The sequence below is a fragment of the Curcuma longa genome, unplaced genomic scaffold (genome assembly GCF_044706935.1).
Source record: "Curcuma longa cultivar G26 ecotype Majalengka, Jawa Barat unplaced genomic scaffold, ITB_CL_G26_1.1 utg8573_np1212_1322966_RagTag, whole genome shotgun sequence".
Lineage (NCBI taxonomy): Eukaryota > Viridiplantae > Streptophyta > Magnoliopsida > Zingiberales > Zingiberaceae > Curcuma > Curcuma longa.
This window is the reverse complement of record NW_027435604.1, coordinates 651020-666620: the sequence shown is the minus strand read 5'-3', so window position 1 is coordinate 666620 and position 15601 is coordinate 651020. Positions and strand designations below refer to the sequence as shown.

At 36.3% G+C, this 15601-nt stretch overlaps 2 protein-coding genes across 2 annotated transcripts in view; both read right to left on the bottom strand.

The window, feature by feature from the left end:
• Positions 1 to 2592, bottom strand: part of LOC141821011 (uncharacterized) — a 6099-nt gene extending 3507 nt beyond the window's left edge. Inside the window, exons 1-7 of the mRNA XM_074708376.1 lie at positions 2580 to 2592; positions 2390 to 2502; positions 2218 to 2292; positions 1895 to 1966; positions 893 to 945; positions 734 to 791; positions 379 to 615 (exon numbers count right to left, since the gene is read on the bottom strand). Of these exons, the coding sequence (XP_074564477.1) occupies positions 379 to 615; positions 734 to 791; positions 893 to 945; positions 1895 to 1966; positions 2218 to 2292; positions 2390 to 2502; positions 2580 to 2592 (621 nt within the window). The remainder of the gene's footprint in view (positions 1 to 378; positions 616 to 733; positions 792 to 892; positions 946 to 1894; positions 1967 to 2217; positions 2293 to 2389; positions 2503 to 2579) is intronic.
• A 3664-nt stretch (positions 2593 to 6256) lies between these two features.
• Positions 6257 to 13907, bottom strand: LOC141820912 (uncharacterized). Its single transcript, XM_074708276.1, has 10 exons — positions 13728 to 13907; positions 12218 to 12285; positions 10923 to 10948; positions 8834 to 8924; positions 8577 to 8672; positions 7545 to 7613; positions 6914 to 6972; positions 6703 to 6825; positions 6539 to 6610; positions 6257 to 6453 (listed from the first exon to the last, which is right to left on the bottom strand). Exons 1-10 carry the CDS (start codon positions 13812 to 13814, stop codon positions 6398 to 6400), a joined length of 747 nt encoding a protein of 248 aa, XP_074564377.1. The 5' UTR covers positions 13815 to 13907; the 3' UTR covers positions 6257 to 6397.
• Positions 13908 to 15601: the final 1694 nt, after the last annotated feature.

Sequence of the window (15601 nt, the reverse complement as noted above, 5' to 3'; positions counted from 1 at the left end):
GGAGCATAAGACAATCATAAATGAATCTCAAATGATTCACTTATCGAGCTTAAAATGTATAAGCAACTATGTATTGTCCTTACAACATGGCCATGTCTATGTTTCCATACCTGAAGATCCTGAGAAGTCCCATTAGGTAAACTAGCAATATGTGTCGAGGGTGATTTATCCTGATTACTCCTGGAAAGGTATGAATATACTAATTTTAACTGATTATACAAAGAAAGTATACATTTGAAATGCACTAGGAAGCATACCTAATTTCGGTGATGGTATCATCAACACCAGCATTAGAAAATTGATCGCTAGCAGAAGCAGGTTGAGGAATTCCAGATTGCGAGCTTGTGTGTTCTGTCCCAACAGAACTAGAAGTCACACCAGAATTTGTGTCGCAACAGCTACAGATGTAGGCATTAACACTGTAACATTCAGTTGTACGCCAGAATTAGTTGGCAATTGCGCTGAATTAGATGAGACCAAGGGCACAGCAGAAGCCACAGGATTGGAGGAAGAAGAAATCTCAGCAGAATGTACTGTTGAAATAACAGTTGCAGTTGTTGCAGTCTCATTTGATGTCAGATTAGCTGCAGTGTTCTCTGCCTGCTCTCGGGCTAGCTAAAATCAAAATGTGAGTTAAAATTATCTCATCATATATAAAGCCATGTTTATTGATTGGCATAAAACTATAACAGGACAAAAAGATAACAGATGAAATAAAAATGAAAGCTAGAACCTTAAGCTCATCAGGAATTGTCCATTTGGATTGCTTTGTGGCCTTGTTATAGTAGTATCTACAACAAATAAAATAATTTTACCAATGGAACACAAACAGTAGTGCTCGAGGAACTTAGAAAACTAGAAGAAATTGTTAAAGCAATATATTAGTGCATACTTTCGACCATCTGAGGTAGTAAACTCCTTCCAATCAGTGGATGCATCTGCCCTCTGATACAAAAAAAAAATGTTACTCCAAAGACTAATGAGATCTCCAATAAAACAATAGGTGAAGACCAAGAAACAAAGACCAATAAAAAAGTATGTAAAGAGGAAGTTTGACCAGATACATTTAAGTAAAGAGAGCAAGATGAAATTTGGCACAATAACATCTCAAATTCAGATATACAAGTCATGAATGATGTCAAGGCCAAGAAACAATCTTGTAGTGAAATATTTTCTTGTTCACAAGATATTACAGCAAAATATGAACCACCAAACTCGCCCAAGTTAATGAATAGCCTATTTGCAGGAGCTAGATCTATTTAAAAACAAGGAAAGCCCTTGATTGGGCAAAGAATGGACCACATGTTTGAGGGCAGAAGAAGGATACAAACACCATGTGTATCTGATCAAATAAAACGGGTAAGCAAACAACATGCTGGAGAAGCACTCGCTCCTCTACCAAAAAGAGTTGTATGAGGCAAAGCATATCCTACTTAGTGTAGTCTTAGTCGAGAACACTTAGTAACAACTTGGCTAATTACAGTACGATCAACTTGTTATTGGCAGATGTATGATAAGAGATGCACCAACAAATACTGCAGAAAATGACCATGTAGGGAAGATACCTTTGTGTGAGAATTTTGAAGCGAGGACTTGTGATAAACTTTAAAACTAATCAAGTTACTTAATCGGCATGACCATGTTAAACTTTTTATACCAAGGCAAACATGATAAACCAGATACACTACAAAAGAGTTAAAGCGAGGATGTTGTGTTTAGCAAACCTCGCACATAAAAAGACAACCTTAGCGATAGATCTTTTATATAAATTAAATATTTCTAGTTGGCCACAACAACTAGATGTTACATACTTATAGCACACTGAAAAGGTGTTGCATGTGTCAAACACGTACCAAAATTAACAAGAATATCAGTGTTTCATAAAATGACTTACCTCAATAGGAGTCATCAATTCAAGGGGCTTCTCCCAGACAGATTGCCTAGTCTTCTTATTATAATAGTATCTGAAAAGACAAAAAAAATGATGACTCATAACAAAAAGGAATAATGTACAAAACTAATGAAAGGACAAAGAATACCATGTACTAATATGAGACAATAACACACCACCAACATTTTAGTGGAACATTGGCATACATCGATGAAAGTATTTTAACTCTAAATAACTTTAATGTAAGTAGCAATAGTAATCATGACTAGAAATAGTAACTTCATGAAAAGAAAACATAAAATAAGCATAATTACTCAGTCCACACCTTTTCCATCAGCAACAGTGTGCTCTTGCCAGTCAGAAGAGGCCTGTTCTGTAGAATTTGATTGTACAGTTTGTGCCTTTTTCATCAAAGGTATAAGGTTAAGCCAGGAGACTGTAAAATTTTCATCTAAGCAGAATTAACAAATGCAAAAAAAAATTAAAAAAAAATCTTACTGAAACAGTCACAGTGGTAGCCAAAGGTTGTTGTGCAGTCTGATGCAAAGGTGTGACGAGAGGTACACTCTGAGTTCCAGGCGTTGTCCAGTTTGTGTTCCAGGTTTGTATTCCTGGAGCATTTACCAAGGAAGTGAAAGATGAAACAAGTAAGGGGTCAGGTCAACAATTGTATGTTGCTGCTTGATACTGAACTGGAGCATTTACAGTATTTGGGTACATCTAGAAAAAAAAAACCGTGAATACAAGTTTTCCCGTAGGTCAACAATTGTAATAATAAAAGGTAGAAAATTTCTCCTTTGATCTCATTGTACAATTAACCAGACACATTAATCACAATATGCTGCAAGTGTGTAACATACATGATCTTTCAACAGAACAAGTCGTTGTCATCCAATCCATGTACTGAACACGAAGGTACGTGCTAATAGGAAAGATTAGGTAATGAAGCAAATACACAGTATTAAGGCCTAAAATAAAAATAACTAATTCTCCATAAAATCCACAAATATCAACCTTTAGTTTTCGATGTGACAAATTATTCAATAATCTCACAATTATCTATCATAAAATGATTAAGATCGCAGGAGATCAAAACTTCCATAAGTAGTCCGGGCATGCCCATGCCACCGAGAAACAAAAATGTCCTCAAGAATCTATCTCGCCGTGAAATTTTCAACCGTTATAATTGAGTATGAGAAATAGAAATACATGAGCTCGATAAGAAAAGTGGACGAGGGTAAAAGAGCGAGCACCACGCTTTCCATTAGGGCGCCTCCGCGGTCATCGCTACACTACCTGTCAGAACGGCGTAGGGTTTTCAAGGATCACGAGCAAGCAATTCAAAAAAAGAAAAATACCTGTTCGCGGCCAAAGAAATCGTTAGGTAGAGAATGGATTCGTCGTAGCATTTCTCCTCGCTCTTCTTCGCAGGGCTGCAACGAGAATGGGGCGAGAGGGGGAAGAAGGAAGGGGGCAGGGTTTTGGGCTGCCGAGATTAGCAAACCCACCCAGATGCGAATCACTCACTTGGTTTAGGTTTAGGTGTTGGAGGCTACCCGGCGGCGAGCGTGATGAGTTGTGAGAAGGGAAATTAGAAATTGCAGCTTGAGATCATTCGACGTGGAAAGTGATGTTAATCAAATGAAGACGAGAGAACACCCAACCCAATTGTAAACGGCACGGCTGGCACGTTGGCAAGTTAAGGACAGAATCGTCCATAATGTTTTATTGTGTTTGATAATCTTTTGAAGGATATTTTTATCTTTTGATCGAAAAGCTTCATTTTTTTTATTTTGACGTATCTATCCTTCTTCCCACGGATAAGCATTCATAACATATCGTGGCTAAGGTGTCATTTTATCAAGATAGAGGGTTCATTGCGTATATTATATTTTGACAGATATACCTTTAACAATGCACCGTTGTGACTTGACCGCCGGTTCAATTAAGGCTCTGTCGGACTGTTGGGGTAAGCCGGTTCGAGAGTGGTTTTTTAGCACCGGTTGGCTAGCTGCCGGTCGGTTTGATTATTATAAATGTGTAAAATAAATATCTGTTTCATGAGATTAAAAAAAATGGTAAAACCTGAAAGATTCCAAATGAGCAGTCAATTATTTTTGTTTTTATTTTAATTTATTTCTCCCGCTTCACGGCGATAGATCGGGTGGTGCGCACGGAGAGCGCAGGATAAGGACTGCGGAATGATATCCCGCGCGACAGAAAATCGCGACTCCCCTACGCGACCGCCGACCTCCCGCCGTTCATCGCCGTCGTTCTTCGCCGTCCGGTCACCGCCGGCCACCATCCCGGGCTCGTTGGAAGCGCAACTCGACAGCGCACACATCGGCACCGGATTCCGGCCGGATTGGGCCGGAATCCGGCCGGAATTCCGGCCGAAACACAGCAGACGCGATGAACGCCGATTTCGCCGGAATCCGGCCGGATTCCGGCCAAATCGGGGCCGGAATCCGGCCGCGGTCGACGCGCCCGGCGCCTTCGCGTCGACCTCGGCCGGAGTCCGGCCCCGATTCGGCCGGAATCCGGCCGGATTCTGGCCGAAATCGACCGCCAGCGTCTGGCGGCGATTTCGGCCGGAATTCGGCCGGATTCCGGCCGAATCGGGGCCGAACTCCGGCACCCGCCGGACCGCCAGTGAGTTGCGGTTCCAATGGGTCCGGTCCGGCGGCAATCGGTGGTCGGACCGCGATGAACGGACGCCGGGAAGCGACGAACATCCGAGGAGAAAAACTGTACAATCGCGAGAAATGGACGGCTGAGATCAGGATGCGCACGAGCGCGCATCGAGCGGTTGCGCAGGATATCAAAACCGTATATATATATATATATATATATATATATATGCCAGATGGCATGGTATGTTTTAGCATTCAAAGATATTTAAGGAGTTTTCTATAACTTGTGAAAGCAGGAAATTGAAATTCTGATTAGATAACAAAGAGAAACCATTACAGATGGTTCTTATAACTTGCATTATAGTGTTATTTACTCTTGAACAACCACCACAAAATCGTGGACTACACGCGCACGTAAGATCCACCAATGATAGATCGAAGCATCTAGAGTTCGAAATTCAACTATGATAAATTTATGAAGATTTCCTCTCAAAACTTCCATACAGAAATCAAAATGCTGACTGTTAAACTGAGCTATCATCTTCACTTTTCAATTTATCCTAGTGACTGATGAAAAATTTTCGTAAGATCAAATTGATCAATCCAAGATTAATCAGCCGCAAAGGCTAGATACAAAATGCCAACTAAAAAAAATGGACCACAAGCATGCGAGTTTCACTCGAAACAAAAGAATTTACATATTTGCCCGTAATATTACAACTCTTCGTATCATTAAAAACATTTGCGGGTGAAATGATTGCCCGTAGGACTCGAGTAAACTAGTTTTAATCGGTAATAGGACGGTCCGTTTAGAAATATTTTGTTTTAATCTGTAATGAGACTGTCCGTGTAAAGATGTTTTATTTAAGTTTGTAGTAACTGTCCGTGTAGAAATATCTTCATGTTATATCTTAAAATTTTATCTTTAGCACTAACATTAAATGTACTGTGTAAGACATACAGTAGTTGTTCAGCCGTCAAGATCATGCCATGGTATATTTTAGCATTCGAAGATACCTAAAAAGTTTTCTGTAACTTCTGAAAGCAGGAAATTGAAATTCTGATTAGATAACAAAAAGAAGCCCACTACAATGGTTCTTATAACTTGCATTCCAATATTATCTTTACTCTTGAACTACCACCATCCAAATCTCACTCGAAACAAAAGCATTCAACATATTTTTTTTTAAAAAAAATTTAAAAACTAGCTGAACAAGATATTAACAACAATGCTTTCTTCTAGATTCAATAGCAATAACATATTTTACTGAGCTAAACAAAATTGAGGATCAGATTTATTACCCTTGTCGCCATGGCTTATTGAAGCCCTGAAAATAAGCTTCTCGGAGGTGTCGTTAATTAATGATGGCGCTCTGCTTTAAATTCTTCACACCATCGAAACAATCTTCTATGGAACAACTCAGTTATCCAACAAGCAAGACTGCTCTTTGCAGCTTAGACAAAGATATGCACTTTGTTTGATCTCAAAATTTACTAAACAAATAGAAGTCTCACATTATCGTCAATGCTTCAAACTTGTTTTTTTTTTCTTGGAGGCCCTCCTAGATCAATTTTGACGATACATTTACAGAAGCTTGAAGGTTTTCCATCCCAAATAAAATTGTCATTAGATAAACTCTAAATGCACATAATGAATCACTAAAGAAGCAAATAATATCCTTATATTAAACCCCCTAATCCCTAATTCTTTTTCATGACTACCAACTCACTCTTGCACAAAAGCTTCAACACCTCAACGTGCAAATTTCATTTACAAAAACTGATTCATTTAAAATCGATACAAAGTTTGCTTATCGTTTGAAATTAGTGAGGTATCATTGCAAAAGTATCTCACTTCATCAATGTAGATTTGCTAGCTGAAGTATGAGTTCATGATATATCTCGTTGGGTTGAAGCCACTAAGAATCACTGCAAAATAAAGTGGCACGACAAATAATATGAGGAGAAATTATCAATAGTAAATGATGTGTTGTTGCAATTCTTAGTGACTTACTGAGAGGGGATAAGATGATCACAAGTCCAATTGGATACAGAAAGAAGGTTGTTTTGTCCAAAAATGGAAGTACTGGAACATAAATTCTTGGTTAGTGAGTTAAGGCCCATTCATGACAGTAAACTGTTGTAAAAAGTAATTGATAAGGTAATATTGTACTTAACCGTCATAGCCAAGGAAATTCAAATAGTGATAGTAGGAAATGGCCACCATGAAGAGTAGGTTCGACACCAGCATTGGGAAGAAACCATGCACCACTAAGAGAGGTGATATGAAGTATTGAAGCACTAGAAGGGGTATGATAGATAAGTACAATATCCGCATCTCATGTCTGACTGTAGTAGTATCAGTAATGGAGAGGGAAAGCATAGTTACCATAGAGCATGATGAATGCTGGAAAGAAAGAGTTGCAGTGAACATCGAAAGCATAAAGCCTAGTCATAGGGCATGCCACAAAGACAGAAGCAACATTAGATTATCACAGTCCAAATAGCTTATACAAACATAAAGATTAAAAAAAATGGTAGGAAAATAAAGTAGGATAAATTTAACTATAGCATTCAATGTAAATTGTTGACATAATCAGAACACAGTGAACGTATGTCTCTGAAGATTATCATGGATAAGCAACTAACAAAAGAGCTGACCCAACTGAGCATTTTTTAGGAGAAGGGAAGAAAAATGGAGTATTACAGTGTACCCTAAATGTAAATCCTAGGCATTGGCATAACATCCTGATATCTCATGTTTGCATATGTATGCCCTTGCTAATCTAGATTGAAAGAAGAAATTCATTAAACTAAACCAATGTTCAAACTGCAAGTGTTGATCACAGTTGTTAGTTCTTAAGAATTCTGAATTAAGTGTAAATTTTTGTGGGCACATGATTCAATCAATCTCTTCAAAATTTTCACCATTAAATAGTTGTCAGGAAGTAGCTGCTATTTCTGTGGCAAGAATCGGCAAGTAATGGAATCATTAACATATGCAAAAGTCATTAAGCTACCATTCAACTCGTTGCTCCACTACATGACTGCTTGTAGCCTCCTCACGCATGTATGTATTAGTCAGAAACCTATACAAGACCAGAAAAACAGTAGTTAAATAAAGTACATGGGTAATTTATTTAATAAGAACAATTAAACATGCTCTGATAACATCATTGCCGAAAGTGAATAATCTTGATTCTTGGCCAGTAGTAAGCCTGTTGTGTTAATGACATCAACTAACCTTGCACACATGCCATTGGGTCTTGCCTACAGAGAAAGGTTAGGGAGATAAAAAAAAACTATGGAGAGAAAACAAGAGGGAAACCAAAATTTCACAATTTCTTCAGAGGAGAGAATCATTGTTAAGGAATGAAACTTGGTCACTATTTCTCTCCTAACCTATCCATCCATATTGGGTGCAAATCACATAATGTGTGACAGTCACACGTGCACCTCTCCTCAACACAGCACATCAGACCCAATTTGTCCCTTGTGAGCCTTTTGTCATAATCATCTCCCTTTGATCCTCTCTGTCCTCCTCAACCATTTCTTTCCCTTTTTACCTCCTCTTCAAGAAAACATGTACAACACGAATGATTCCTCTTTCGTGCTCTTCTTTCCTACTCCCATTCCTCTATGGGAATACAACCTTCATATATATCAGTAATTTGTGCTCTTAACGGACTCACTGGGAGACACTATCTGTATGTCAAAGATGGCATATAAATCAGTAATTTATGTGACTAATAATGGTAATTTAGCATTTTTAAGTAACAAAAAAATTTTCAGAGGATTAATTCATACTCTTTCTTGCTAAAGGCAGAATATATATTTGCCTACTGCAGAAACCAGTAATAACAGTCCGACCTCATTTGAAGTTTCAAAACAAAAAACTTCCCAAGTATGTCTTACACAAAGGAAAGAATTACTATCTAGAAATGGATTAACAAAAATAATCCACATAAGACTAATATTCACTGTATATTAGAGGTTTGTAAACTAGTCAAGAAAATTTTGAACAATAGAAATAAGTAAGTCAATATTCTTACCAACAACATGTTGCCAAAATAGTTCCCGCTAACAAGAAATGGAAGAAAGCAACTGAAATAACGGTGAAGACAGAATTAACCAAATTCTCACCATACCTAAACACAAAAGAAAAATTAGATCCTATACAATTAATGCTTACTAGATTTTCTTGAGATAAAAACTAAGCCTAGTTTGATGAATTACACATTTAATGAGAAAACACCAAGTAGGAGTTATAAGATTGCATTTAAAGGTGAATAGAAAGCAATCAACTTACGCAGCACAGTAAGCTGAAGTAGCAACTATCAAGAAAATACAGAAAATCACAGCAAAAGCAGGATCATCCCTAGCCCATTGGTTCTTTGTTTCTGGACACATTAGCAAAAATCAATTATATTGACTACTTTTGCCAAACAACAATCAACAGACAGATCTTACCATATTGACAAATTTGTAGTCAAATGTAAATCCATGAGCTTGAGCATGATATCATGTAAGAGATTGAGCAATAGAACTAGGACCAACTAAATGTACTTTAAGATAACTAGTATACATCTTACCAAACAAAAATAATAGGAGGCAAATAGCATACTATATGTCTAGAATCAAGATATAGTAGATAGACGAAATGAGCAGAGTTGATTAGAACTTGTGTGGGAAATAGTAAAGGGAAGCTTAAACATGATGGATGCAAAGCTTAACATGGGATGTGCCCTTCCTGTGGCATAATGGCATATAAGGGGACACACTGAACACCCAAAAATATTGGTAAATTAAGATCTATAGTTGGTGGTGGGTACCAAGGATTGAGGTCTAGTCTATGTTGCATGATATGGCAAGCAATGGTGCTTCCTCCTAGATCTCCATTGAGAAGGAAAATGGGCCGAGGTTTATTGCCTAGAGCAGCAGTGAGGTTCAAAAGAAAATCAATGCTTTTCACTTCTTCCTCCTCCCAGATTAAGGCAAAAGACCATATATGAAGAAGGAAAAGAAGAAAAAGACCATACATGACAAAGGAAAATAAGTAAAAAGGAAGGAAACAAAAAGGAATAGAGGAGAAGGAAATATAGAAGGAGAAGAGGGAGGAGACAGATTGAAGCAAGCGAGGCAGGGGTTGAGTCTGGTTAGGGATAGCAATGGGACACAGCATGACTGACTTTTTAACTTTCCATCTTGCCTCATATGCCAAGTGGGGTGGGGAAGGTCATGGAATAAACTTCTCTTCCCCATTTCCCTCCTACTCATTTAGGACAAAGTACTAAAATACATAATAAACATCAAGGATTGAAATTTCGAACCGTATCGAGCAATACTGGCGAAAAATTTCGTTCTGCCAACGGACCAACACCGCACAGGCATTCCGGACTGGGATATTGTCTAGAGGCGTTGCCCAAGCGACGGCTCCAAAGGCCGCGTGGGCCGCGCCCCCTGTTGCACATGGCCAGTCGCAATTCCTTTTTTTTTACTTAGGTTTAATAAAAATTTAATAATCAATTTCTAGCTATAGTTAGGGATAATTTAAATAAACTTAATTAAAACCCATAAAATTATCTTATTATTTTTTTAAAATATTTTATTTTTTATTTTTAAATATTAGATTAATTTTTTATTTTAGTTAATATATTTTATATTTAAAAAATACCGAAACTATACCGGTACGGTATGATACGATATGATACGAAACTGTATCGTTCGAGTCCGGATCTGAAACCTCGGCACGACTCGATATTTTAAACCTTAATAAACATGATAGTCTCTAAAATATAAATGTAAACTAAACTTTACATGGTGCAAGTGAGGTGAGGCAAAAAAAACTTATCCTATACCCACGCCACCTTGTATAATAGGGTTATCTTTTATTCTGTCCCCATCTACATAACAGGGCAGGGCAGACTTAATTGGGGAGGAAGGTGGGCCATGATCAGGGAAGGCTAAATTGTCATTCCTAAGTCTGGCACAACAGGTTGGTGCTGGCATTGTACCATGTCTTAGAAGATCCGTTACTTTAGCATGAGAAGCACACACACAAAAAAAAAAAGCTTACTAATTAACATAGAATCAAAACACTATAGCATTTTGGGAGAGAAACCTATCTCAATAGAGATATTTTGAAAGAGTTCTATGACATTATAGCAAAATTTAACGTAGTAAGTCATATGCTTTTCTTTTAAAAGTCTTTTACAAAACAAGATAACAAAGTTAAGAAAACCGAATAATAGAAAGAAAGAAATCAAAATACCAATATGCAACCAAAATGATAAACATAAGATAGAATATCTTACATTATGGTAGATAGCTAAATGGAAGTGATAATTAATTAACGAAAAATAGATATCAGGCACTTAATGAAAAGCATAAAAACTTACGTTTATGATACTTTGTGTGCTGATAGCTACCTTCCAAAGGTAATGTCGACATGTAAAAACACAGTAAACTTCAATAAGAAACTCCCAACACAATGAACATAAGTCAAGAAAATAGGCAATCAAAGCATTACAATTTTATTTTTGAAAGGCACTGAAAATCATTTAACTAAAGAAAAATGTTGTTTATAGTCAAATGATACTCCTCTGAAGAAATTAAAACAAGAGTGCTATATCAAACCATGGAAAGACTTATTCCTCAATATCTATTTATACAATCAGAAATATTTAAGGCCAGGAAAACTATAAAAGAGGTTATTACAACAAGATTGCACTTCTTTGCCTTTCAAAAAATTCCATTTCCCCCACAATTGTCTCTCTTTTTTTATTGCTAATCATGTATGTCAAAATCAACCTGTTGTGCATTCATGATCATACGTAACACAGAATTAGCTACCGCTGGTTATGTAGGGTGGTCACCGAATGGTTGTAAATCTGTCCCTATTATATGCAATGGACACGTCAATTTCAATCTACAAGTGGTGCCTGTATGAAAAACTAAGCTATATAAAGCAATGATATGCAATAAATGCTACAAAAGAGCAATTTAAAAGACTCTCTCGTATATTATTCTATTAAATGCTTTTCCCAATCAAGTTGTCCATGAAAGACTCTCTTATTTATTCCTCCATAAAGTGTTTCTCCCAATCCATCCATGATCAAACAGCTTGAAAAATTGATAACCGACGACTAGTTTTTTCTTTGCAATTCACCTTTTCAAGTTAATGAAGAAATTTGCGAAATCCTCCAATTGATGCTTCCATTTAGAACTACATAATTCAAAATTTACTTGATTCTTCAATTTGTGCTTCCATTTAACACTAAAAGATTAAAATTTCAATTGGTTCATCAAACTCTCTCTCTTCTTTGAACTTGTCTTGCTGAACTGTGAAATCCACTAAAAGACAACCAGATGTCAAGTTTATCTAGGAAAACATTTTCTTCAAATTTTCATGGCCCACATTATGCAAATAATAAACGAACTTCATGGAAATGCAATAGATGATGACTAAGACTATGCTTCATCACTAATAGAAAAAGGATAAAATCATCAGGTCATTTACTAATACAAAAGTACACAAATTTAACAAAAATTGAAAGAGCAAGAATTTGATATATATTCAAAAATCATGCATGATATTTACACAAATAAAGATGAAATTAGCTTTAGGACAGATACTAAGATACAATGCATTGATAAAGCATTTGAAATAACTGCATTTGAGAAAGATACATACACAACTTTAGGGGAGGTGCAGAGGTGGAGCATTTGCCAGAATGAATACTCTATATCCATTTGTTGCCACTAAAATACCAAACCAAAATGCTCTATGAGACAATTTAATTCACAATCAAATGCTAAGTAATGATATCCTAGCATTAACAAAAGTATCAATGGTATGTAAAGAAATTTTTATCAATGGCTTTAGTTCCAGTAATCGAAAGTATAGAATTCAGGTACAACAAGCAAAGTTATTCACAAAAATGTTGAAATAAACTATGTTCTTGAGAAAGAGAAATTTCCATTTTTGGTGGCATTATCTTAATGTTAGATTGCTAACTGATTATCAAATCCTAAACTTCCATAAATTTACCATTGTTATTTTAAAGCTTCTCTTTTATCCAACTAGCAAATGAACTTATTGTTAGTATCAATTTAAACCAATGCTCAGTGTTTACTCAATTTGACTCTTACCTTGCATGTGCAAGTAATCCAAATGATTAAGTTACCAGACAAACTTTACATACCCTAACCCAAAAGACTACAGGGGATTTGACGTGGTTTAGCTCCTTGGAAAGGACATTGGTGAGGTTGGAATGCTGAATTAAGGAGGAGAAAACAAATGAGTACCCATGCTAGTATTTTCTAACTCGAATTTGCTCATGTTTCAAGGCAAAAGTAGAAGAAGAGAAAAGATTGGTGTGATTGGGTTAAGTACTAATTATCTTTGAAGGGGAATGTTCATCAAGAGGATGGCACAATCAGATATTAATCTAAAACAATAAGAACTCTTAGCTTGCAAGTGGATGTAAAATGCATAAAGCACACTCGAAGAAACAAGAAGTGGGGTTTCAACTTCGGAAGGAAGTAGGAAGCAAAATAGTTTTCTGTATTATGCTCAGCAAGGGCATTTAGGCATTGCAAGCATGAATTTCTGAAGGCACTTGTGTCGCATGAAACTACAATCCAAAATACACAGGTACTGCAAATTGATTGATTCGTCAATTAAAGTAAAATGTTTTATCTCATTAACATCTGACATCCTGATAACTCAGTCGGTCATATCTACTACCTATTCATTGTCCTATTTTTCTTAATGCTGAAAACAGATCCAGATTTTTTTTTTCCACATATGGCTTCTCATTTGCATTCTGCAACGGAATTCTCAAAGTTTAATAGTTATATAACACCCTCTCTTTAATACGTCGATCTAGATGAAATCTACCTCAAATGCTCCTGCAGGAGCGGGTTACACTACGGTCTGTTTGGCCATGCACCGCAGAATAATTTCCCAACCTCGTTCCATAGCGTTCTATAAGCTAAACCCTTGATGTAACACTCGAATAAAGAAATTAACGGCCAGGTGATGATCGATGCTTTCACCCAATTCGAGATTCGCCAGGCCTCTATGACCGATCACTACACAAGTCAAATCGAGTCCCCCCAAAGAATACGTTTTCTGAGATTAGCATCATAAGCTTCCGCGTGATTGGGGAAAGAACAGAAGGGGGAGGTCGAGGGCGAACCTTGACGATGCGGCGGAGGTACTGGGCCAGCACCGGGGTCGACCGCGCGCCGGAGGGTGCGCGTCCCTTCGACACGGTCGGCAGCATCTTCCCCTGAATCGATCTGTCGCCCTTCCCCTCCTCGTAACCGAGATCTGAAGAAGGAAGAAAGAAACGAATCGAACACAACGGAGCTCCCGATCGCCCAACCTCCCCTTACTTCTTAAAAATAAATTAATAAATAACAATAATGATAATAATATTGTGGTGGGCTGGGCCGTGAGACATGGACCGGGCCAGAGTTCAAAATGCAATAAGATTGCCCAATTCAATGTGTCAATAGCAATGAAGAGGCCACAATAATAATAAAATGATAAAATGCAAAATAACCGGGCAGAAATTAAAAGGACGTCTCCACTATATAAACATCAAAAGACATCGTCCATTTTTCTCCCTAAACCCTAAAGTCATTCATTTTACCCTAGTAGCCGGTGCTGGGCACTGGATTGGCCGCCGTATGCGCTTCCCGATCAGTCACCCCCAAAGATAGTCAATGAGGCTAACTGAGATTATCAGAAAAACATCATTTTACCTGTAGCTAAATTAATTACGACAAAGCAGAATTACATAAGAGAATAAGAATTCGAATTTCGTTCAAATAATATCAATATCCTTAGATTTTTGATTTACCTCCTCATAAATAGTTATTGATCAACTATAACTTCTCAATTTACCTTCTCATAAATGATTGTGAAACCACTGAAATAGCAGATTTCACTTTTTTTTTTTAAACGTCCATTAAAGAAAAAAAAAAAAAAAAGAACAACCCTAACAAATTGAAAAGAACATCCCAATCAGATATTTTATCTTCAAAATATTCCTTATTCTATTATTATTATTATTAGTTATTAATAGTTACTAAAATTTATAGTTATAACATGTTTAAAATTTAAAATTTAATTTGATTAAAATAAAATAGATGATTTTTTACATTATAATATTTGTTACACACTTGTAATTAAATTTTAAATTCTAAAACTTTGAATCTTAAATTTTAAACTCTAAATATATCATATCAAAATATTTTTATCAATTTAATTATAATTATTTAAATTTTATTAAAATCATTTTAAATCAATTAAAATTATTTTAAAATAGTATAGTAGAAACTACTAAATAGTTATTACAATAATATTATATTAAGTATTATACATTATAATAGTTATACAATAACTTCTACACATTATACTAACTACTAATAGTTATTACAACGATAAAGAATATTACAGGATAAAATATCTCATGAGAGGCATTTTTGATTTTTACTAAAAGAATAATAATAACAAAACAAACAATCAATCAAACAAAATTTGACAAAAGTCAAAAGTCAACGGGTCAATTTCAACGAAGACAAAACTGTGGTTGAACGGAGGGCTCCTGAATTGCTTGCCCAAGTGACAAAATACGAGTCAATCGGGACCAAACCAATTTATTAGGCCGCATTGTAATTCAACCGAGCCAACTGTAATTTGGATGTTTGCTAAAGATAGCTTTGATCTGATTTGATTCAATTTAATTGTCGGTCTATCAAACATTCAAACTCACAAAGGAGTCAAAGCCGCACAATCTACCAGAGAGTCACTTCATCAATTCTCTTTGATGTCAAATTGTAGACTAGAATAAACCCAAGATATATCCTTCTTTGGTGCATAGCTTGCTTGAAAAATTCAAGATGAATAAATATAATTAACTAAGAAAAATTCTACGAGTAAATAAAAATCGATTGTATTCTCAAAGATTGAGGAGCACAAGTCCATTAAGGATTAAGGAAAAAGGGAGAAAAGAAAATAAATAAAATAAGCAAAAAGGAGACAAAGGTGGAGGATGCTAAATTG

Coding starts and splice junctions, on each gene's coding strand:
- LOC141820912 (XM_074708276.1), bottom strand. CDS start 13,814: ATGCTGCCGACCGTGTCGAAGGGACGCGCACCCTCCGGCGCGCGGTCG. Junction 7,614..8,576: donor ATTTTGGCAACATGTTGTTG/GTAAGAATATTG, acceptor GGTCTTGTATAG/GTTTCTGACTAATACATACA. Junction 6,611..6,702: donor GAATTTCCTTGGCTATGACG/GTTAAGTACAAT, acceptor TTTATGTTCCAG/TACTTCCATTTTTGGACAAA.